The following is a 27,078-nucleotide window of genomic DNA, read 5'->3' on the forward strand; positions in this document are numbered from 1 at the left end:
CCTGGTAGAAATTCAACTCCTGGAAATTTAGAAGATGAAAGTGTTATCTCTAAAAGCACGTATACGACAAAGTTAAACAAGAATGGAGAGAGTGGACAGCCATGACGAACAACACTTGAGGTATTCAATCCTGATGTCAGTTCACCATAAGCTCTCACTCGACTGGTTGTTTTCAAAAAGAGAGCCTTTATAAGGTTAATGTACTTTTTTCAGTAACAAACACTGCTATAGAACCTCACGATCAACAGAAACGAATGCCGCTTGAAGGTCGAGAAATACTACCATTGTGGGCCATCTGAATGTGTGTCTATTTTCTAGGATCTGACGTAGTGTGAATATCAGGTCTATACAACCACGTACAGGTCGAAAACCAGCCTGATTTCCTATAGTCTGCTCTTCACGAGCTTTAGTTAGGCATCGAAGTATTATTGAAGCTAACATTTTAGACACTATATTAGTCAAACTGATTCCTCTGTGATTGTCACAAGAGGACTTTTGTCGTTTTTTTGTAGACTGACACAATCAGTGATTGAGACCAGTCAGATGGGATTACGTTCAGTTCCCAAATTCTACCTAAGACCTCAGTCAATATTGCTGCTAATACTGGACCGCCATCCTTAAAAATCTCAGGAGTAAACCTGTCAGGGTCTGCTGCTCTCCCACGCTTCAGATTCCCTATTGCTTTTTCAACTTCATAGAGTCGGAGGACCTACATTAACTTGTCATTCAGGTTGACTAGAGATCGTGGAAACCTAAGTGTGACTGAATGCCAGTTGAGCTGATCCTCAAAGTGTTCTGTCCATCGATCCAATCTCCTGGATTGAGAGTGAATAATGTGTCCACATTTTTCCGAGATAGTTACACCAACAGTAGGACTCCTAATACCGGTTTACTGAACAAATCTGAACAGTTGTCTGCTGTTACCTATTACCACTGCTTTTTCCATCTCTCTTGCTTTCGCTACGCACCACTGTTCACGATCATTGCGTAGGCTTCTTGTCAGTTTGCGCTTAAGCTGACTCCGCTCTTCGTTATGCTCAGAGCCAGATGGGATGTGGCTAGTACAACCCAAGTCACGTAATTTCCATTGGAGTTAAGAACTGACTCATTCTACTGAAAGAAAAGTACAGTTTAAAGTCTGGAGAACAATGAAATTATATGCAAGTAATCAAAACATTTTTGTAGATTGTTTAAAATTTGTATAAATAGTCTGTGTTCCGACAACTTAATAGTACCGAGGTAGTAGTGATGACATACAGTAATAAAATTCACCAAAAGCAAATCTCAGCAATAAAAAAATGTAGTGTATCGCAGTTTTCTATTCCACTTCAACTACGTCACTAGTTAGACAGTGACGCACGTAGTTCAAAATATCACATCGCCATCTGAATTTTCACTTGAAGTGCAATAACTAGTTTCCCAAGTGCAGTGTAAATGAACGATAACTTTTAGTTAACTAAGGATTATAGCAAAGAAAACGATAAAATACGTTATTAATCAAAACTTTTATATTTTTTCATAATCAGTGAAACATGTTTGCTGGCTACCAGCAGCTACAGACACATAGAGATACGAACATATACTGTATTTAAATACCAACCATAAGAGAAATAAAATATAAGATTAGAACAGAAAAATGATTGAAAGACTCTGCAGCATTATTATTACTAATAATAGTAGTAGAAATAATAATTGTTTCATAGGTGTGAAAATTATCATTCATAAAACGAGAAAAATGCCCTGTAAGACAATATCCAGTGTACTATTAGCGAAAATTTTACATTAAACGAAACCATTCAAGATAACAGTTTACATACATACTTGAGTTTTTTTTTCGTGATTTGATTGGTTAGGTTTATAATAAAAGATAAGAAAATAGTACGTAACAGAGAGCAACAACAAAAATTCATGCCCGAAAACAACCTTGGGGAAAGAAAGAAAACTAACGGTGACATCAAAACGCTGATTAACACTTAAATTTTTTTTTCTTTACAACCTAGAATCATCCTCAAGGAGATGATACTAAACTTGTCTGATAGCTAACGAAAATGATAAGATCGACATGATTAATTATTTAATAGTTTTAAAAAAAACAAGGACAACACACCTAAAACTTGCGAACTTCAATAACACAATGATTGTAATAAACCACATTGTGTATTGAATAACGAGGTCATGAGAAGTATGTAATTTATAGAATAGTAGCTCTTATTGCTTTACGTTACTGAATGACAAAATATGCAATAAAACTGTCTTTTTTTAACGAACTACATGAACTAGCATGTGTATATTAGAAAAACATGAGAATAGAATATTATTCCCCTAATAAAAAGGTGACAAAGTCTAACTAATAAGTGTTAAGGAATGTGAGAAAACAAAGTTGAGCACATAGAGTTTGTTAAATTAAAATTACACAGCATATATTGCTGACATACATTGAGTTAGGAAAATATATTTTCATACAATATATTCCTTGCAATAAATCATATTACAAGAACAAAATGATGAGAAGTCATAAAAAAGAAGACAGAATATATGTACTAAAGCGAATATGATTGTGTATCAATTTTACGCTAACGATAATTTAAATATATATAATAAACTGATGAACATATAAAACTATCCACGATAGGAATGGGATTGCTGGAAAAATAGAAAACACACACAAGACAAACAAAGGGATTTAACCAAATTATTATATAAGAAAAATTAAATAAATTTAAAATCATACGAATCCGCTAGGTCCTATAACTGGTTTCACTACGGGGTTGACTAGTACAAGCATCTAAAACTACTAAAAACGCTTTAACACACAATAATTACTGTTGTTTATCACTCTTTGACGATATGTTTACAGCCTAACTGATTGATTTTCTCTATTCACACAACCAATTATCGTAAACAGTAGATTAAATTACTGTTAGTTGCCTAAAACTTTCGAAAATCAGCAACTACATTTCAGATTTCGGTCATCTTTCGAGATATGACAGAAACAACTATTAGTAGTACATACGTAACAAACCACAGAAAATAGAATAACAAGACAGAGGAGTAAAGTAAAGTAATATTTCGATAGTCAAATAACAGAGGATTTCAAAAATAAACGAAAGGTATGTATTTCAGAGTAATGAGATGTGAAGGAAACACATTTATACTCAGATGTCGCAAATGAGAACGTTTCGAGTTAGCACCATCATATTTTTGAAAATACGTCTTTCGATAGTATAACTCATTTTGATTGAATCCAAACTGCTATATGTTGAAGTGCAGGTAGAAATGACGAAAAGACATTGCTTCTTTTAATGCTTACGTATGATCCCGAGAATGAACATGATTTTAAAGAAAATATTTTCGGAGTTATACATCAAAAACACAGGTATCAATAGTACGGGATCGAAAAACGTAGGTACAACAAAACATACCACTGCTATTAGAAAATAATTTACATTAAGAGTCGGATGAATTCATGCGTAAGCGATCTAGTACACGACGCCTAACATTGGTAGATAATCGTGGATTGCTATCCAATACACGGGTTAATAACTCCGCTAAAAATTCGGTTGTATACTGAGGTGACGAAGCATCAACTGCCTGAAACGTAGCCGCTAAATTGGAGATCGAATCCGAAGCACCACTAGTGACTTGACTGTAAACATCTTGGAGCTGAAGAAAAAATCACAAAACATTTGGACGTGATAAAAAGAGAATAAGTGTAATACAATGAGGATATATTACGAAATAAAACGTTTGAGTGTACGGTCTAACGAACTTCATATTATTTTGAGATAACTCGATTTTTAACAGTATCGTTTACACAGGTAATCACATAGAAACCTGAAGACAACACAGGTAATAACAAATCAACACCTTTTTATCGAATCAATCAAATCGCTTGTTTTATTGTTTACAAAACGAAAGCTGATTATACATTCACTTGATGGGCTTAGACGGAGAATCCTTGTGATGCGAAATCCGAATAAGTGTCGACAGATTTCATTTTATTTATTTATTTTAACACATAGATATTGGTACAAGGAGGCATCAAATACATATGCGTCACACAAATCTCATTTGATATGTGTGAGGGCTGTGATACTGAACGAGTGCCCAAACCGAAGCAGGTGGTTTTCTTACGGGGCCACACCCTGAGCCTTCGACCTGAAGGTCTGATCCACAAGGCAGTGGAGCATCGTAAGGAGATGCAGTCCCATGGTAGCCGGTGACCAATGACTGGTTTATACTTCATTTGTTCCGACAGGATACTGGAGCCCATGTGCACCATTGGTTTGGAATCCGGTTAGAGCTCCGGACATTCGCTTTTCGTTCTCTCATTTTCGTAAACAACACCCCCGCCACGAGAAGGCAATGAGTAGGACTTCCCTGGCAGAGGCTATATACGCGTGGCGATGTGAGAGCATTTCGAGAGGGAGAGCGGACTCTCCCCACTCTCGGCCGTACCAAGGCGTTCGAGGGCCGACAGAAAATCTAATTTTTATACTCATTGGGATATTACAAGTATATTAATTTATTTATTTCGTGAGTCAGTATAAGCCACATCTTCAGAGAATAAAAAACCAAGTCAAAATTAATTATATTTTATATTACGTTTTTATGGTTTACCTAAAATTCATAAGTCAGATATTCCTCTAAGACCCTTAGTAGACTTCACGAACAAACCAACAAATGAATTATCGAAATATCTGAGCAGCATATTAAAGCGACTACAACTTGACTTACATAATATAATTAAAGATTCCTATGAATTTAAATTAAAATATTGGAACTAATTATCGAAAAGAATGAAATCATGTTAAGCTATGATGTTGTTTTATTACACTAGTATTCCTATTGATAACTTCTTAGAATTCATTAGTGGTTTACTAGAGAACAACAATACTTTCTGAAAGATGTCATTTAAGCAATGGTCTAATCATGAAATCCTTAAAACTTTGCTTAAATTTGACACTATTTACTTTTAAAGGGACATTATACAAACAAACTAACGGTGTAGCAATGGGATTCCCTGTGTCCCGATTGTAGCCAAAATGTTTTTGGCACACATAGAATATTTCCGCCAATGACATTAAACCACAAATTTGGCTTAGATATGTAGATGATACCTTTGTTGTGACAAAAAAACTCATCTAAGATCTTTTTCGAAACGGATCAATACACTTTCATCGCACATCAAATTTATGAACGAGAATGAAAATGAACATGGTGAGCTGACATTTTTAGATTGCTTGGTGAAAAGAAATCTAAATGGAATTCTAAATCTATCCGTCTACAGAAAACCTACACATTTAAATTTTTATATTGACTTCAACTCTCAGCACATCCATTCAGTGCAAAGATCTCGCTAGTCCTAAAACTTTTAGAAGAGTTAACAAGATTATCACATTGGAAGCGGATAAACAAAAAGCAGAAAAGAATGTAATCAATATCTTACAATTCAATAATTCTCGTACGAAGATTATTAGAAGTGTATTAAAACAAAATGTTTCACTGATTAATAATAATTCGAATGAAATACCATGGATTGGTACTGCAGTTTTACCATACCGCCACGGTACGACACAACTCCAAAGAATTTTAAAACAACACAGAATTAAAGTATATTACAAAACAACGAAAACTTTCGAAATACTTTAGTTCGCTTAAAAGATAAACTCCCATTTATGTCAACACAGAACTGTCTACAAATTAGGATGTATCAATTGTGACGCCTTCTATATTGGAGAGTCATCTCACGAAATCTTCACTCGAGCCAAATAACATATTAGGTTCAAAAAGAAACCATCTAACAATCCCGTAGAAGTGGATAGACTTCGAATTAAATGTGTAATAGCAGTTCACGCCATTTTCAACAACCAGCAAATCGATTTCAAAAACATTAAAATATTACAAAAACTTTTTTCGAACTACAAAGAAAGGATAGTAGCTGAAGCTTTCTATATAATGCCTAATCCCACTGCTCTCAATAGAAAAGGCTCACTATACATCCGACTATCTATCCTATCTATCATGTCTGATATTATTCACATTTCACACTATTACCTTACCTACAAATTAAACTTCATCCTTTCTCACCAGAAAGATCACTTTTTTCATCCCTAACCTTGCACACATACACAAATTTACATACATATCGCTTATAAATCACCTTGACCGAAATGACATGACATTGACTTGTTCAGACCTGTTTTTTAATTGATCGCACATAATATTCTTGCGTTGTTTCTTTATATTATTTAAACTTGGATTAATTTTGATTTGGTCACTTATCTGAAGAAGTCACAAAACGTCAGAAAATCTAATTTTTCTACTCATTGGGATATTACAAAGACATTAATTTATTTAATTATTCTGATAGTTTTTGACTGAGGAAAAATGTCAGAGACAGATTAAGTCCCTGTAATGTTATTTGACCAACACAGTTGTTCGGTAAATATATGGTTCAAACTGGGGAAAACATAGCAACAAAATCATACGTTACACAAAGTTAACACTAGACAATTTTTTTCAGAAAAATGGAAGCCATACGCATAAAAAATGAGTACAGTGTTAGTGCAAAATAATTTATCTTACATCCTGAAGCAAAGGTAAAACGTGCTGATGGAAACAAGATGGTTTATTGAGATTTACAACCAATGGTGGTGATTGACTATGTTGAGGTTTGTTATTAGCTGATGTAGAAATATTCTTTGAGTTGACTAATTTCGAGTGTCCAGGATCACCAACTGTAAAGAAAACGAGGAAAGGGAACGTACAGAAACAAGCGAATGTCTACTTGGAAACAAAATGAAGTCTTCGGAGTGTCTAATTGACATGAATCAAGTCTCATTTCGTACATCATTCCTTTTCCTACCACTCAAAATTGCTTGGTACTTATAAAAGCTTAAGTGACTTTATGAAATGGAATTTTCGTCTCTATGAAATGATTTTACTACAGTCAGGCAAAGGTAGTTGAATCAGACAATTGTTGACACGTCTGATACAATGGTTCAGTTATCGCATTAGCTATATTATACAAGAATATAATTGGAAACTTTATTCTGAAGAATGAAAAGTAAAAGGAACATTTTATTAGTATAAATAAATGGTAAATTTCATGACCTCCAACTTCACAGTATGATTCTCCCATGGGATATGATGAGATTGAACAAACAGTTATTATACAGCGAAAAGAAACATTGCAAGGTCTCGTGAACGAGCAGAAGCAGCAGCATTATGTTTGTACCATATAAAAAATATGTATCCGTTGTAAGAGATAATTGTGCTTTCAGAAAAATCTCACTAAAAAGTACTGTGTCACACTCGTTATTAAAATTAAAATGTTACAAATTAGAAGTTAAGACAACTCAGAATTATAAGACATCGTTATAATTCATTTCACTAATTATAACCTTTAATATATAACCAAACACAACTAACCATAAACTTGGCGTGACTGAGGAATATCGCTAGCCATAATTCTAGTAACAGGTTGAACATTTTGTGGCCGGATAATCGGAATATTAGTAGGGCCGGAAAATGCATTAGGACTAGCGGTATTCTGATTTGAATTCATTGCTGAACGTGACATTTGGACACGAGAATTTTCATCTGCTGTACATAAACCAATTTGTGAAGGTTGGAACCCCGAATGAAGAGGTCCTCCAATTGCAGGGTTCGCAGCACGTCTAATTAGATAATAATTTGGACAAAAAAGGTTGCGTGATAAGTATTTAACAATTACTTTCAAAATTACTAATTTGTGCCATTTTTGCAGAGAAAAAATATAGCATTTCCAATACAGGTAAAAAGAATGCCAAAGGAAGCAAGATAATGTTTAAAGTTGTAAGAGCGCATTGTACCTACGAAACATACCATTCAGAATAAATAAATACATAAATACCTTACTTAGTTTGAGCATATTTAGTTGAACAAAAATACACTTTCGGCATTTCAGTATACATTAGTAATGTGATAAGACGAGATAAGGAGTGCAAGAAAACCACAGGAATCTTGAATTAGCTTTCGAGATAAAAAGGATATCATGTTTTTTTCTTGATTCATTATGATCTTTACTTAATACTACTTCAGTTTACGATCCAATGTGATAATCGCTTAAAGAAAAAAATGTCCTATTTTTAGCATGGTAATTTGCTCAGCATAACATTGATTTTATTTTCAGTATGAGGTTTACTTACTACAATATACTTTGTATTAAACTAATGTGAACTTTGTTCAGTATGATATGCAATATGTGTCTATGTAATAATTCTGTGCACCTTTCATATATATGACATTTGCTAATTAATTATCAAATGGATATACAAGATAAATAAGCGTATTTTTTGGTTAAGTGACGTGGATTTTGAAAGGTCAATGAGCCTTTGTTTGTATCAAACTTTCGTGTTCTCATTTCCAGTCGTGAGAATTGTCGTGGTTTCCAATTTCAAATAATTACCAATAAAACACAACAACTAAATTGGATAGATAAATGAATTGAATATCAAAAATGTGTAATCCTGAAAAGAAGTTATCATTTGTCGAATTAAACGATAATTATAGTGCAACCGGTACTAACTGAAAATGTCCAGTATGAACAATGTAACGGAAAAGAAATTGGACAGAAGATGAACAGACATTAAATACACTAAAAAATTATATAATGAAGACTAAACAAACATAAATAATGTCACGCATAACTAAATAACACAACTAATGACCACAGAGAAACTCAAAAAAAGGAAACACTACAGAATCCAACTAAAAAACAAAGCGACTGGATTATTTCTGCCTGCAACGAAATATACCCATAAACGACCAAAAAAATATTGATATCGAAATTGTGATCAACTAGTAGGTTTTAAATGATTTGTTTACGAGTCATGATTATATTTCATAAAAGCAAACACTAGATTAACGATAAGCTACATTTGAAAGTAATCGCTGTAGATGGTAAATTATGAAATGCATACAGTATAGAACCTGGCATATGTGTACATCAGTCCAAGTTGTCACACCTCGCCGGTACTGCGAGATGAAATGTTTACGATGAATTCCAGTGGGAGAGATATTAACAATATTGGTGGCAATAGAAAAGATTAGGAAAAGAAGATATGATTTCAGACGCATAAACTAGAGAAAAAATTCATTACGAAGTAACTTATGAACTTACGTCTAAGAGTGAATGCAACTGTCGCATTCCATACAGTTCTGAGCCGTGTCACACAAAGTCTCTAGTCACTGGTTAAAATAAACGAGCAGACCACAACCAGACAATATGGAACTACTCACACGGTTCAGTCCAAAAGTCGGTAACTTTTTATGCACCGATACCATGTGTTTAGTCTGGCCAACCCTAACTTCCTTCCAACCTACTCATTGTGCATCAAGACAGACTTACACACTACGTAACGAATTCGAAGTCTGTTTTGTTGATCAATAATACCACCAGCACATTCACTGAGTCAGTTCACCGTTTAGTGTACGGATTTGCAGTTACTAAATTGAATGATTTACAGAACCCTGTTTATTTAGTATAAATACTTTTGTTGATCTTATACAACGTTAAAATTCAAAGCTACACATCGAGAATAATAACGAAAACGATACAGTGAAACAAATTTATTTCAACCAGGAAATCTTCGTACAACCTAGAGCGAACAGGAAACAACGGGAACCTAACCATAGAACAATCCACACAAAAGTAACATTGAAAGACAAACAGTATACATTATCTCAAAAAAAAACATTACTGTCAGTGACTTTCTGGATTTATCAGCGATTACCGTATGGGTATCATTAGGAAAGTACATACATTTTACAAACTGAAGCAATGGGTGAAGAACAGTATGAGACTTTCATTATATAATCATTTCCGTGTACAATATTGGAAAGTGACTGTATAAAAGTCGCGTTTCTATGATTAAATATGAACGGCTGTGAAAACATTTCAATAAATTGTCTATTGAAGATTTCAATCACCATTCAACTAGTGAATAAAAGACATTTTAAACGGTTACAAGTATAGGGATAAACATACAACATTTAGACTTATTTTCTACTTTTATTAGGAACTATCTCCGCAATACCCCAATAAATGTAATGAAAAGTTAGGCAGTAAGGAATGGAAAGACCAACCCACTAATTACAATGTTTAATTTTTAGTAACTACTTACGATTCATATCCATCAGAGAGACGTCGTTCGGCTTCAAGTGCAGGACCACCAGATGTTCGCTTGATAACAGACTGGGCATCTGAACTGGATGGTGACGATGAAGAAGAATGGTGGGTAGTAGAAACATCGGGAGAAGAGTAAGCTGAACCTGGATTATGAGAAACTTGTGCAGACTGTGATGGCATAGCACGAACTGTTTCAAAATTCCACTTGAATGTATCAGACGCTTTTCCCGGTCTCATACCATCAAAATGTTTCTTCTTTTGACCGGGTTTTTCAGCACCAACAGGAGCTCCAGGAGTATTTGGATGAGCATTTACAAGATCTTCCTCATCTGGAACACTAAGAAAATTCAAATAGCAACAACCAGTCTTAATGTACGTGGAAGCCAATACAATAACGACAAAGTAAAAAATGAACATAACTGTAATTCATCACGTTTCATCTTTCCATATATCATGATATTGTGTTGAGAAGTGTTTTAAAAATAACGTAAACTTTACAATTAATGAAGTTAGACCAACTGATGAGCATTTATTGTCTCACCGAGTTGATGTCTATAACGTCGTTAACCAAAATCATGAAGCATCCATGGTCGGATATCAAAGGTCATAAAATATAACACAATTGTAGGTTAGACGATTATATTACCGTTTCATGTACTAGTTCTCTGTAAATTTTAAATTCTTTAGCCTACACTTTTACAACTCTTCGATTACAAAATTTAGTTTTTAATCAAAATTTTCACTGATTTGAACTTTTAGCATCTAATAATAGACAATAATGTCATCTGGGACATCAGCTTAAGCACTTATCTAAAAAAAAATAAGACTTCAAATATAGTTAGTGTTCCATTTGGATTCAATTCTAACGATAGTTTTCAAGTCATATACGATTTTCAACAAATTTATTAAAAAAACCTGTACTTATAATGTGCCAGCTATCAATATATTTCTTCCAATATTAAAACATAATTGGATGGATAAGATCAGTAAGTACTTTACCTAATGCCAACTTGTGGAATCTGTATAAGGACGAAAAACGTGCAGAAAAAAAAGAGAACAAAACCTTTTTCAGGGTTTTGGTGCAACTGGGTCACTAGGAGCCATTTTGAGGCATATCGCTTGAGGCCTCTAACCAGTAATTTCGGTTATAATATGAAACTTCCAAAATAAGTAGAGTTATTAAGGCCCTCAAATACTCCACTCCTTACTAACAGACTAGTATTGAAGTAAAATCTTGTATTTAGAGAAAGAGAAACAAACTTTAAACATCCTTATATTGTCACTTTAAAAAACATTCAGGACATAATTTTGTCAGCGTCTTCAGTAAGTAGATCTACCCTTTAATAATAATAATAGTAATAACAATGATAATAATACTATGAAACTCCAGAAGTATTATTATCATTTGGAAAAATGTTAAACAAATAATTTCATAACTGAAAACTTAATGTAAGAAACAATCAATTTTTAAAAATAAAACAGTTTAGGTTAGAAACCATGAACAGTTAATGAAATGTGATTACAAACAAGATAGGAGAGTACAATTCGTTACTACGTAAACGTTATGTGATTTCACAACATTTCTATTTAGTCGTGAGTAAAATATATAGTTACTAAACATTCACTTGGATTTCAATGTTAAATGCTGAAAATTTTTTAGAGGTTTATAAATAAAAAGTAACTAAATTGTAATAATACAACGCAATTATTTGAACAAAAAGATCGAATTACGTAAGTACAGACATATATGCTACGAACAAAAAATGTTTATGTGCAGCATATGTGCTAGTCTTTTTTTTCAGTGAATTATACTATAAAAATAGTATAAAGAAAAGAATCAAACAATAAACACAGATCTTGGACAAATCAGTATCAAAAAAGGAATGTGAATGTGCGTACGTGCACAAAAAGACAATTCAATATTATTTTTCATATAGCAAAAAACCTCTTTTCATGTCTGTGTAAATTGTGTAAGGTATGCAATACTCCATTTGTTTAATTGGCAACTATCGATTTGACCAAAAACTAAGAAACTTTACACGTCTAATGCCGGAAACCAAACAATCACATCACTATACAATTTAATACCACACAACACTATGTATGGGGGGGGTTGAAATTCACTAACCTAAGCTTGCTAACAATCTGAATCGTGTAGTTGTATAATCATGGCTTAAAATACAGAAATTGAATGATTCGATCAAAGAAACTATGACCTTTTACGTAAGATTAAATTAACAACTCAACGTAAAGTAACGGGATATTACTAATACTTAATCTCCAAATATTTAAGTGACAATCGAATAATGCAGGACAAATATTGAGCCTCCTAAGAATAAACGCAAATTCCATGACCAAAGTTACCGCATCTTTACCTGTGGTATTAAGTGGAATGATGAAATGTGCCAACGTAAAAGTGTGGAATCAAATTGACAGGCTGATTAAAGAATTCCAGCTGTGTAGGCATATTTAATGTGTATTCAATATGAGGTTGATACCCCACAAAGAGATTCGCATTTTGATACACATCTTTATGTGAGAATCCTACAGTTGATTATATATATAATTAACTCTAGAATTCTCACGTCTATAGTGATGAATAACGGGATTCCATAGTATGGTGTTTTGTTAGGAGATGATCAATCGATTCAAATTACTCGGTATTCTCAGTTGATATTACTGAACGAAATAAATGTAACTAAATAATTGACAATTCGTCCTATACAGAATTTAAAGACTGCAGAGAAACTGCTCTAAATACCTAACATTTCACTGAATCGCAACAACATTGTACCATAATTCTGAAACTAAATTCAAATATTTTAAAACGAGTATATCTATTCTACGAGTAAGACCTCTTGTTAAAGACGAAAACTTTTAAACTATGGTAAGTTCAATACTGTATGAAAGAATGTGAGCAAGGGATTTCTATCAAATTACACCTAAACAGATCCATTCTGATTATCTATGCAGAAGGATGAATTTTAAGCAAAACGCATACGACAAGAGCTTCTCATGAAGTTTCCCTTGATGATTTAAGCAAGTGTTATAGGTAAATACTACTAATTGAGTTCTGAAATAGATTGTTTCATTTACCGTTTATATGTATAAATATACCGTGACCTTTCACATTTCTATATATATCCCACTACTTCGTTCAACCAAAGATTTAGAACAAGACTCTTAGGTTCATAAATGACAACTTTGCCACCACTTGGTTGTCAAAAATATCTACTCTCACTTTACTGTGGAGTAATAAAAAACGTCACATAAAATCTCACCTAATATTACACAAGGTGGGATCAACAGGAAGATAGAACGATGTTTAGAATACAACAATGAAAGTTTACGGAAAGTAAATGAGTTAGAATAAGTAGAAAATAAGACAATATGTACTTGAGGTAGGATATGTCAACTAACTTTTTGACTCTCGTAATCTTACAAATAAAATCACTCAATGAGAAGCAACAATTACGTCACAACCCACGTAACATTTACTTTTAAATATTAAGAACGCGACTGGTTGAGTGTTTTTTTTACAAAACTACGTCTTCATATTATTTACTTACCTTCAACTGTAAGTAAAGATAACTCTGGCTAGAGCCCCTTTAAGGTTACCACCCGGATAAAGGAGGGTTGGGTATAGGTTAGCAACACCATCCCATAGAAAAAACGCTAACTACAAAAGTCATTTAAACCATTTAAACCTTGTCCTAAGAGTTTAAGGATCTTCCTTCAGAAGAATGATAGGACACATATTGAGGAAATCATCAAATTGAATCATGAGGCAAGGACTAATTTGGAATCCTAAGAGTAAAATGAAAAGAGGGAGATCATAGAACAGATTGAGTTGGGAATTAGAGGCAGACATCAAAACAATAATATTTGGAAACAACTGGAAAAGCGAGCCCAAAATAGAGTTGGTTGGAGAATTCTGACCAGCGGCTTGTGTTCTACTAGGAGTAACAGGGATTGGATAAAGGTAAAGATACTTCTTTACAAATTTTTTGACTGTAGACTTCAGTAAACACCTAGAACCCTAAGTAGAAAAATTTATCCAAGAGACAACCACTAAGAAAATGATATTCCTTAGTATAAGATCAAAATTGATATTGTAATAGAGTATTTATAAAAACACATCAACATATGCTATGTTTTATCATGCAGGAATGGTACAAACTCCGATAACAATACGATATCATGGTTCACAATAAAAGCGATTGGGATGACTAGCCGAAATCAAAAGAAAACATACCAAACATTAAATTTCAGATAGTTGCTACGGTCTCAACTGTTTAAAGCTTAAAGAACCAAACGAAATGAGTTATTTCATTTTAAAACATATCTACTTGTCCGATAGTTAAATATACTTCGGCAAAATGATTCACAGTAAACTACAGTTTGGACTTTGACTAGACTTTTTTCTCGTAAATCAATGAATGAATCGTCAGTTATTCACACCAAATCTTACAAACAAAACTAGTATATATTTAGTTTTTACTATTTAGAATTTTTGGTGTTAATTTATCGCAAACATGTATTTGGTCAAGTGGTATGTTACTTAGATTTCTGAAAGTATTAAGATGAGATTTTCTAAATTTTGGTCCAAGTAATTGTGTTGTTGAACTCATCTACAATACAGCATATCCGAAGGTATGACTACCTTCCAGGAATAAAGAAAAATTATAGTCCCGGAAGCGTTACCAGAGTGGATCTACATAAAACCCGAGGAGTGACAATAACTTTAACAGTCTGATATTCAAAACTATTCATAAAAGCAAAAGTACCGTATAATATTATACACATCGTATTATCGTGAATAAGCATTGTATGAAATAAACAGTCAACTCTTAGTCACTGCAAAATAGAATTATATCAGCGAAATATATGTTAATGTTTGCAGATAGATAACACAAACTATCCTTAGATCAACATGTAGACTATAAATTAGTCGAATATCTTCAATTTGCTTTGATGTTTTACATGACGAGCTTTAAGGAGAAATTAGCGCTTCCATAACGCGAAAGACATAATCAACTTTCATAATAAGAATGACCATAACTAATGACAACTAATCCACTAAGTATAATGTTCTGACTCTCAATACTCATTCCATTTTAAAAATCGAGGGACCAAGTGAAGCAGGCCTGAAGATTAATAACAATCAATTACTTCTTCACACTTAACAGTAACTGAGAAACGAAATCTCTCTTGACTTTGTTTGTATTACGAGTTTTTAAAGTTGTTTCGTCATTATATGATTCCCCTCTTCTACAAAATACCACTTCCTTTATAATGGAAAACTACTGTGTTTTGTTGTGATGAAATCTATAAATAGATAGTCAGTAGTGTTACATATATGCTTATATGTTTTTTATTAACTGATTTTCCCATTAACAACACTTTAATAGGCACACTGACGATAATTTAACTACAAACTTTTGTTACTTGAAAGAGACGAAGCAGCTTTGGTTTGTAATTTTACGTTCCTTGTAGAAAAATAGTGAACTCATAACAATAAATCAGCTTTATCACACTTCAAAACCTTTCGTCCTACATCCCTGGTCATACCAGGTAGAATACGAAATGAGAATATAATGATTTATTGATATACTGAAGGTTATTGGTTAGGAAACAGATTTTCAACAATAAAACTACCAATATTGAATGTTGAATTTATAAACTGTTCAATTAACATTAATATGGTCACACAGATTACATACACAGATAGGAAGGGCTTATTTCTTAAAACTTAATTAGTGCTTTTCTCTTTTGCAGTCAAAATCAAAACTGACCTTAAAAGTCGTTCTTTTGGCTTTCTAACAGCCAATGACTACTTAGGCTTAACAACACGTAAAATGAATTATGAAGACAGTAGTTTACAATTCCATTACGTGATACATATAACTTCCAAGAGCTAAACAATTCAAAACATATAAGGCATCAATATTTTCTCAGTAAAACTCCATAACGACCCAACGTTGTTTATGATTGCATGGAGCCAAGAATTAAAATGTATGAGTTGTGGTCTATGGATGAAATATAATTAAAATATCAGGATTTGGAAACAATTTACACATCAGCTTAAGCATATGTAATGACTAACGTTAAACAATGAATTATTTTAACTGAAAAGCCAGGACAATAGGAAGATATGAGATGAGATGTTGAAGCAAATAATGGTGAAAAAAACATTTAAAAGCTAAGAGATTTTCAGTCAGTCAATACATACCTCTTACCATTATTTAGAAAATGTCCCGATTCTGTATGATAAAGTAAATATGTTGAACACGAAAACAGCAGTTATGTGTGTTTGAACTTACAGTCCATCGTCGTCAGATTCACCATCTGCATCATCATCTCCACCTTCATCACGCCATTTTCGATAGCGCTCAATTAGCTCTTGCAGAAAAGCTGTTTTACGAGCCTTTTTAATAAAACTGTGACGTAGCAATTCATGTGCAGTTGGTCTCTGGAAAGAGATGAATTTGACGGACGTAAAAGCAATTAATGTACATAGAATATAAAACAGACTAAACTTCTACAGTAACGCACGAATAAGTTGTTTAAGTAACCCTAGATAGATAACAATCAAAAAGTATCTGAAAAGGGATTTATACAAATACATACGATATAATTCTGCAGCAAGTATCCAAAATAAGAGATCACAGCCACAATACTACCAATGAATAAAAGTACTTACAGTAAAGCAAATTAGGAAATAAAAAACAGTACAAAAGCAGGAGGCTGTTAATAAGGTACACAGGAACTTGACCACTTAGTAACTTATCGTTACAATGCGATCGCATTGCAATACGTTTTCTAGCATACATCATTTCATTGAGTATTTTGAATGACTGATTTCATTCTCACCTATGTGGTGGGTCACTTGTTTCACAACTTGTGGTATCACTTCACATCACTGATATTGTTACTCCAGTCTTCATCCTTAACTTCTGATTAACATATCATGATTCGAAATTGTTAAAATCTAGTGAAACTCGAACAATTGTTTAATATATATATATATATATATATATATATATATATATATATATATACTTGGTTGATGGGTTACAAAATTATTTTTACTTAAACCCGTAAAACCATAACTTGGTAGAGATAAACAGGTTACATAACCTTGTGTAATGAAAAACAAGCGAATGGTGGGTATTAAATCAGAAGAAAGTCTAAAAAACAGTAATTGCATAGCATTAATAAACAGAAAATTAACAGATAATCAAAACAGAATTAGAATTTCACTAGCTTCTAGAAATAGTGACCATCGTACCACATATAGATTTACATACGAAGAAAAGATTGAAAAAAGTTTAAATTATTCAGCAATGTGGAAGCATATATGTTCTGAAAAAATTGAAGACTACTAACATGGAGTTGTAGACAAACAACCTAGACAGTGGATGGAGTATGAATACAAAAACGAAGTAACATGAATAAAGTGAATCTATAAACATAATGTACGTTTGACTACTTCCTTGCATGTGTTAAGTAATACATACAGAGAGCGCGTAAATTATAAGTAATATAACCACCAAATGGTTTTCGGACTATTTATATAATAACTAAAAGGAAATGAATACAACCAGATAAATAATATTTTACATATTGGCGTTAAATAATTATTTCAACATCCGTTGATGAGCTAACAAAGTGTCATTATATTGATAGATGATCAATATCATTGTGAAAATCAATTCAACATGAAGAACGGAATTGCGAGCACAAGTCAAACTGCTCAGTGAAGCCTTCTGATGTACGTGATTTATTTCATTTATTTTATTTGAACACATGGATATTGATACAAGGAGGCATCAAATACATATGCGCCACACAAATCAAATGTGATTTGTGGGGGGGCTGTGATACTGCCCGGGTGCCCAAACCGAAGCAGGTGGTTTTCTTGAGGGGGCTACACCCGGGGCCTTCGGCCCAAAGGTCTGATCCACAAGACAGTGGAACATCGTAAGGAGATGTAGTCCTATGGTAGCCGGTGACCAACGATGGGTTCATACGCCATTTGTTCACTCAGGATACTGGAGCCCATGTGCACCATTGGTTTGAAATCATGGTTTTCCAACTCCCCTAGGTGGACTTTCCGTGTCCACCGACCCAGTTAAAGCGCCGGACATTCGCCTTTCGTCCTCTCACTTTCGTAAACAACACCCCACCACGAGAAGGTAGTGAGTAGGACTTCCCTGGCAGAGGCTATATACGCGTGGCGATGTGAGAGCATTTCGAGAGGGAGAGCTGACTCTCCTCACTCTCGGCCCTACCAGGGCATTTGTGGGCTCTAAAGCGTTTTGAATATTTGGCAATTTATCAACCGAAAGATAAATATATACGTATTTGTCCAAAAAATTGAGGGTTTACTTTAAAATGTTGATTTACAGTTCAAGCCAATCGCATATATATGATCAGACGCTGAATTGTAAAACTATAGTGCAATCAAAGCATGTAAAGAGGTCACCCGAATAATTATAATCCGAAATTAATATTATCCTTGCCAAATAGTACAAAATTACTTAAATCTAACAATAATTGATTGTAAACATACTAAGAGATATTTTGTACGATTGCATGGATTAGATTACCATACCACAATATGAGCAAACAAGAAGCAACTGTTTCGTGGTTTTAAGTTACTATCTATCCATAAAGAGTACAGAGTTGTAGTGATCCTGTTTATTACATTTAACAGCATTAGACAGGAATCACAAAAGACTAAAACATTGACGTAACTCAACAGACAAATACAGCGTACATTCACTAGGTTTAATGTCACGGCAAAAATTAATAAACACGAAAAACACCCATTAAATAACACAAGAACAAAATCAGTAGACTAAATTCAAACGGCACATTAATTTGGGCAGATAGTGATGATAATCGTTCCAAGAACCCACAAAAAATTTTGTAGACAGTTCTGAGATTATTAAGCTTTCTGTCGAGGTAGGCAGACATTGAAAATAGACAGAATTTGCATAAACAATTATCACTGAATGGCTGTTCAATGGAATGATGATAAAAAGTGAAAATGTGAAACTCAGCTAATTTACTGAGTCGCCGTTCATTCAAAATGAGAATCTAGTCCTTACAGAAGGATCAAATTTGAAAACCAACACAGTCTACTCATTTTCAGTATAGACTGCAAGAATAACCAGAGTCCCAACAAAATGAGATCTGTTTGAAAATCATATGAATGTATTACGGCACGGAACACAAGGGAACAAAAAAAACGAATTCGTACTACATTCAGAAAACTGATATGACGAAAAATAATACTTAGGAATTTTACAATAACCAGAAAGATATCAATATCGAACAAAAATAATTACTTTAATAACATAATCAAACAAATAACTAAAGACTTACATTTTCTGGAACTTTAGTCAAGCAGCAATCTACAAAATCTTTGAATACCTTACTAAAATCGCCAGTCAACTGAGGAGAAGGGTTCTTTGGGATAAGCATGAGAACACGTATTGGATGTAGGTCAGCATTAGGTGGTTCGCCTTTAGCTAATTCAATGGCTGTAATTCCTGTAGACCATATATCTACCTAGAAAATCCAAAGGACAATTTACAGTTTGTTATTAAATAAAACGTCGAGATCAATAAACAACCCAGTAATTTGTAAGTCAAATTTATTAAGCAGAAAATACAGAAAAAAATAGGTAAGTAGCGAAGATTATTTCAACAGTGACTCCTTAACGGATCCAAAACAGACCAAATGAGTAGCAAGTGTTAAAAGCTGTGTGATGTTAGTTCATTTTTATCATTGAAAACCCCTTTGCTGACAGAAAAGTACAAGCAACTCAGATAAAAAAAATAATTACGGTATAATGTCATGGTTTAAAGTGATTTCGTCGTTATCTGCAGTAACACTTGAATAAAACTGCCATCCTCCAGTAAACAAATAAAATGCAATCAAATATCTGCAAATACACCAGCATCAAAGGAAAACAATCTAAGTGGTAATGATCACTTCATTCGACACCGTTTGGTTAAAAAAAACCCTCAGAACGTGGTTGGCAAAAACATACGTAATGAAGTCGGAATACTGCATACATATACGAATTCCTTCGTGATCATTATTAAGGTATTCCTATCCTAGTAATAGAGAGATGGCTGTTTGGCGAGATTGCATCTGACTCTCAATACCTACCTTATACCTTACTCAATCTTACTGAACATTATAGTTCATAACTTATGAAGTTAACCCTACAAGACTTGATGTTTTCCCATAACTGAGATTAGTTGTGACATTTTCTTCCTTAAGAAATGAAGGTTCGACATCAAACTCACATGAAGGTTAGTGGTAATCGGGATGCAGTTAAAGTGAGGGACTGTCCTTCAAACTACCCTACCTACTGTTTTAGTCACTTGGTCTGAGAACATTATGTGATTGTAGTGAGTTCCACTGACACCCAACTGTTTATTTCAACTATTTGGTAAGACTGAACATACTTTATTGTTGTCTGTCGTGGCTGTCTTCCCTATACGTATATCTCTCGTTGCCCACTATTGCCTACGACTATTCTGTGGACATTGTATGTCTAAATTGCTTACGATTCTTTTGGACAGGATTTCAAGTATTTATTAGTTGACCAGAAACTACTGAAATTTACTAGAACTTTTGGTTTACATCGATAATAGAGGTAACAGCTGGTTTTACAGAAGAATACAGATCATGCAAGGCTACCTCAGGATAGTCTTTTCATCTTTTGCTGAGCAACAAAATAGTTTTTAGTTAGATACATTTCAGTATTCAAAAGGAGCTTAAAAAGTTCTCTTGTTACAAAGTTGATGTGTCCCGCAGGACAGATACATGTGTGTTTGAACTAAAACATGACCATACTGCAGAAATGTGCCTCAAAAAGAGCGGCAGTTTCCTAACAAGCTTTTCCAGAAATAGATTATGACAATATGGTCTACCTGGACTCGCTAACACGATAAATCTTAAGGTCGAATATTGTTTCTTTTGGGCCTAAAACTGTTAGGGAAAAAATTCCTTATCTAAGTAGAGCTGTAGTATGTATCCAATAGCTTTTTTCGAGCTGAAAGAATAAAGCTTATATCTAATTAATTTTAGCTTGACTAAATTTGTCGATATGGTCTTAAAAATTACCCGCTACAGCTACTGGATCTAAGTGCCTTGTCTTACGGAAAGGTCTGAAGGCTCTAGGTTAAATTTATGCTACATCTTATCCAGGTCGTAGTCAACAAAGTAATGCTCATAATGGAGCGGGGGCTTAGCAGTAAAGGCGTTGAACTTCCGGTTACTAAGCTCCACGTTTGAACCCCGCTCCACCTACTTCGGTTTGAGAAGCCGGATAATATCACCAGCCCTCATACCCAAGTACCCGGTGAACGGGTTTATTTGTTTAGTTAATTATTCGTATGCAAAGAAAACGGACAAGCACCAGCGTCTGTCCCCAGTGTTGGGGATGGTTGGAAGAAAGTTAGGGGCGGCCGAACCAAAACGTGGCATCAGTGCTTGAATTCACTAACTTTCAGTGTTAGACATGTTAGTAGATGCAGACTACGTGGTTGGGGTCCGCGTGACCATAGTAACCAATGGATGGATATCTCTACATAAAATCTTTCTTTTATATATTATCACCATTGAGTTAACGGCTTCTATGAATCCGATGTTCGTCTTGCTGTGCTAATGGGGTATGGCAACTTGGACCGATGCATATATGTGCTTGATCCTACGTTGTGGTTGACTGTCTGTCCCTACTCTTCTGAATTTCTACATTCCAATTTCATTTCACAAAGCATGATCTAATACAAATGTTGTCTAATGAAACCAATAAAGCGAAAATATCAGGAGCACGAAGTGAGCAAAAGTGATATCAATTCCAGGATGCTAAACAGATAAGCATAAAGAATATGGTTAGACAAAAAGGGTTGAAATAAAGGAACAGAAGCATCAAGCATTCTTAAAATTACAAATTTAGATAATAATAATAATAATAATAATAATAATAATAATAATAATAATAGAAATTACTCTGACCCATCAATAGAGGTCATTAAACAATGTTAATGGTTGTCATATAGAGTCTGCACTTTACAAGCCGGCTAAGAACAGTCGACAATGACCCTTTGGACGTTATTTTGTCGTCTTTTAAATCCACTGTACAGCTGGGTAGCTAAAACTGAGCGTAACACATTTAAAATACCTCAGCGGACTCGGCATTCTTAAATAATGCCTAATATCAGCATTGAGAGACACATGAGATAATATCGACTGAATTCAGTTCAGAAGGGCCTCTTTTTAGACCAAGATTCCCAAAATCGAGAGATGTTGTTAAGAGTCTAAATAATCTAAGGTCAGAACGATTTGGTTATCCAACCAGAGCAAAGTTCAATAGTGTTCGCTCATGCGACATTTTTATCGAATTTGACAAAATTCGAACACTGGAATCCTTTACATCTAGTTTAGTGTTATTTTGAAAGACCAGGGACAACATTATGTAAACTGTAACCGTTAGTACTGATTATGTAAACCGGAAAGATAAAGCACAGTAAGTGTATGAAAACAGAAGGAAATTTAGTAAACAAGGGGGGGTTGATAGAAAACAAGATGAACCCAAGTCCTGTTAGATAAATGTGGGGAACGGACGTTTCTTGTTAGTTCATACATTGATAAGTTGCGAATTCCTATATATCCAGAACGTGAACTAAGACTGATAACATTCTGCATTCGGAAACATGACCAGGGACCAAAGGTGAATTGCTTGAGGCCAGTTACATGAAACTTTTAGTGAATTCTTTTGGTTGAATTAGCCCCACATTAATAACTTATCGGAGGCAAAGAGAATCCGCTACTCAAACATGTGCTGGTTTTATGACTGAACATTTCTAACATCGGACTATTTATTTAGACAAATAAACATTGGTACAAGGAGGCACTAAGTATATGTGCGCCACATAAATCATTCGATTTGTGTGAGGACTGGGATATTGCCCGGGTGCCCAAACCGAAGCAGGTCTATAGATGCTGATCATCCATAGGACACATCTTGCTCCGGTCACACTGGCATTCAATAGTACAATTTTACTGTAGATTATTTATTTTATTTATTTATTTAAACACGTAAATATTGGTATAAGGGGGCACCAGATACATACACACCATAAAATAATAATGAGAATAGGGAGAGGTAAAGAATGTAAGGTGCGTGTAAAAAGAAAAAAAGAATAATAACGACCACAAATTAGTGTATGGTAGTAAAATAATAATAATGGGGGAAACAGAAAAATGCAACCAGAAAGAATTCCTTCAGTTAAAGAAGTTACGGTCACCTGTTATAAAGATGGTAAAAAGGGTTACAGCAGGATCGCCACTGGCTTCTATTCTGAGCCATAACTGATAACGTCTCTAGCCACTGTGTTGCACCATCTCTAGGACCCCAACCAGGGAGTCGTGAAGGACCAACAGAAGCCAGTCCTGTGCATCTTTCTCTCGTACTACAACACTTTACTGTAGAACTGATGATCCACTAATTTTAGTTTTACCGCACTCCAACACTTGACTGCAATGTTAGGACCTTGGTAAGGATTCCGGTCAACATAACTCAATTATGTCGTCGCAAAAGGTACAATAGATCATCATGTTATTGTAGTATGGTCGCAGATTATAAAGACAGTCTCATCCTGACTATTATGAGACTGATAGTTTAGAATTTAGTCCTTAGTATGTATAATACTATTCAAGTAAGACGCCATTTGGACGTAGTCCTCTAAGTGACTTAAGTAGCAATATAACAATCTAGTGGGTGCATCGATACGACTTCAACCACCCAAAGGTAAAATGTTACTTAAGGACCAATCCACTCCAGTATCACAGAAAATGAAGTAGCAATGAGGGCTGACCATGTGACAATCTGAATACTAGTAGTCCTAAGTTAATAAGTGACACATGATCACAGATGTGAAAACTTTGTCTGACTTGGATAACCAACAATATCCATGGTTCAGCCTCAAACTTCATTTGCTTGTCAAGGGGCGAGTATACTATGCAAAATTTCGTTTTATATTACTCTGTCTATAAAACTTGATTTCTTAGAGCAAATAAATACACCCGTTGCTAGCATTTGATTACAGGTATACTTGAACCTTTCCTTATAAATGATGAAACCATAGATTTAGCAATCCAGTGATCAAGAAGTGGGTACAAATTAGGGATGCCCGATTAGTGCATGAGGATGCAGCTATTAGTACAAGTTCAATACCTGAGAGCTTATGAAGGTACAAAGTATTGTATATGATTTCAGTACTTATGTGTTTATATATCATGAGAAAGAAAATTAAATTTGAGAAGTTTGGAACAAAAAACTATGAACCCTTTACTGTTCAGTCAGTTAGGAATTCCCGAATGCGAGTCGAATCCTTTGCTTTAAAAAAGGCCTTTACAGATGAATATTTGGGTGTTAAGTACTGTAGCAAACATGTAGACAGTCCTGAGAACAACTGACCTTAAAATCATACGCATATCGCTGAATTAATTCTGGAGCCATCCAGAATGGGGTCCCCACAAAGGTGCCACGCTTAGTTATAGTTGAACTCAACTGACCAGCGACGCCAAAGTCAGCCAATTTTACATCACCACTGTAGGAAAGCAGGACATTAGCAGCTATCAAAAGGCGAATAGTATACCAATTAATTAATTAGTTCCAGTGAAAACGAAAAATAAACTTGGAAAAGTAAAGCTGAATACGTGCCAATGTCAACAACATGAAGGATATGTAATGGTAATATGAATCAAGACGTAATACAGAAACAGAATAAGCAAGCAAACAGAAATACTTAAATTGATAGAGTTGTTCACTTCAGTCTACTATCAAAATGGGAAAAGCCATTACTACCCATGGACAAGTAGACATTGATAGGCTATCTATAATCAAAAGTGGACAAAGAAAGTCAAACTAACTGAGGTAGCTTATGAGAAGTGGAGTGCATAAGCAGATACTTTTAACTGTCTTTTGTTAATTATCAGTTGAGTTTATGAGCCGACGAGACTATAATTTATGGGCCAACCAATCACATTTACGATAGGTCTTGGATTTTAGCGCGAGATTCATTCAACCGTTTGGCTAAATCGTGTTTTGGCATTTTAGCTTGTCTGTTCGTGATGAAAACCATGGATCTAATTCCTAATCCTAACCATCAATTGTAAATCATAACCCTTATTTTTTAAACTACTTCATAATCCTCATTTAGCTCTAGGAAGCAGATGGGCATTCTTTTGGTCACTTTAGAGTCGCTCAAAGTTCGTCCATAAATTATTATCACCGCTTCATTTTGACCTATAGACTATCATGATCCGATTCGCTATTCCTGAATCATATTTAGTTTATTGATTACCGTCTCCAACAGTCACAGCCACTTTTTGGCTTGATCCTGTACAATTTTTATTTTTAATGGTTTGTGGTCTGATTTGCTTGTATATAAATCAAGTATTTCTGACATAAATTAATCATATAGTGAAAGCTGGTATTGATGTTCTGGACTCAACAGGCAGGGCTAGGCAGAAAAGGGACCAGTAAGGACGCTAGGTTGTCCATGTCAGTCAATACGTCATTGCTGTGGCAATGTTAAGATTGTATAAGTCGTATTCTGATTGGCGAATAATTCACGTGGTATTTAACGGGTAAAAGTCGCAACACCAATTTTGATGAGGATTTCTTGCTAATCACTGGTTCGACTGTATACTTTGCGTCCACTGTCTAGCCTCTATCTGAGGATTATAAATCCGGAAGCATCCATGAGACTTATCATTAGAATATGTTATGTCGAAATGTTTTCCTATAGATACTCTACAAACCACTCCACATATCTACCCTGATCTTCTAAATCACGAGGCCTGTTTTAAAAGTAGAAAACAGCTGTAAAAGCTTGAGAATTCACCAACACACAACAACAGATGAGGAACTATCAGAACCCTATAAGACTGAACATCCACAGCTTATCCACAACTATAAGGATGAACTTTCATCTGAAATCTTTAGAATAAACCAATTCATCAAACGAATTTAAGAATGAAATGTTACAAATAACAAACCTTTAATATCTCTATGAATTTTACTTTGACTATGTAGGTAATCTAGTCCCTTTAATATCTCTCTCAAAATAGTGGATATATGAACTTCTGGTATAGGTCCCGGTTTCATTAAATCAAGTGCCGATCCACCACCTAAGTATTCCATGACGATCCATAGTGTAGTGTCTTTCAAATAAGAACCATGATACTTTGTGATATACGGGCTGTTGCACTGAGACAAAACTTTGATCTCCTGCTGAATATCCTCAATCTCATCCTCAGCTGCTTCCAGATCAATAAGCTTGATAGCTACAACTTCTCTTGTCCTTCTATCCACACCCTTATAAACTTCCCCGAAAGAGCCTCTTCCGATCCGTTCAAGAATGTCATAAATGGTCTCTGGGTTTACATTCTATACGACAAAAAAATGAAACGTGTGAAGGTTGAATACCATAAACATGACTGCAATGATAGATTAATGAACAAAACACTTACAACTTTTAACTGTGTTCCCCTTGGATCAGGCATAATGTGAAACGAGTCTAAAACCCCCCGCTTTACCTAAGTGGATTAAAACAAATAAACATTTTACGGTCTAAAATTTTTTTTAAAAGTACTAAACGTTCAGCTCTTATATAAAACTTTATTTTAAAAGTGATTATATCTCATCACACTAAGTATTTACATGTCAACTGAAACAAGGCAGATTATTTATTTAGAACTTTGATTGGCTGGGTGAAAATCACAAACTGCTTACTGCTTGTCTTGGTCTTCAATAAGAGGTTTGAGCTGTAAACAAGTACAACTTGCTCTGATGGTTGAACTATATTAAT

At 34.4% G+C, this 27,078-nt stretch overlaps 1 protein-coding gene across 4 annotated transcripts; it reads right to left on the reverse strand.

Moving 5' to 3' along the window:
* On the reverse strand, positions 1-26,806 carry STK25 (Serine/threonine-protein kinase 25; the record flags this gene model as incomplete). Of its 4 annotated transcripts, XM_051212041.1 has the most annotated exons (10): positions 1,487-2,643; positions 3,423-3,663; positions 6,589-6,740; positions 7,435-7,682; positions 10,170-10,511; positions 16,498-16,646; positions 19,568-19,753; positions 24,681-24,838; positions 26,267-26,657; positions 26,741-26,806. In XM_051212041.1, coding segments are annotated over 9 exons (1,908 nt in total), but the record flags the coding sequence as incomplete, so codon positions are not given. The 4 variants fall into 4 exon arrangements, with proteins under 4 accessions (XP_051072181.1, XP_051072179.1, XP_051072180.1 ...); XM_051212038.1 differs by having other exon boundaries at positions 1-3,663; positions 10,170-16,646; positions 19,568-26,657; XM_051212039.1 differs by lacking the exons at positions 19,568-19,753; positions 24,681-24,838; positions 26,267-26,657; positions 26,741-26,806 and having other exon boundaries at positions 1-6,740; positions 16,407-17,175.
* Positions 26,807-27,078: the final 272 nt, after the last annotated feature.

Source organism: Schistosoma haematobium, chromosome ZW (assembly GCF_000699445.3).
Source record: "Schistosoma haematobium chromosome ZW, whole genome shotgun sequence".
Classification (NCBI taxonomy): domain Eukaryota; kingdom Metazoa; phylum Platyhelminthes; class Trematoda; order Strigeidida; family Schistosomatidae; genus Schistosoma; species Schistosoma haematobium.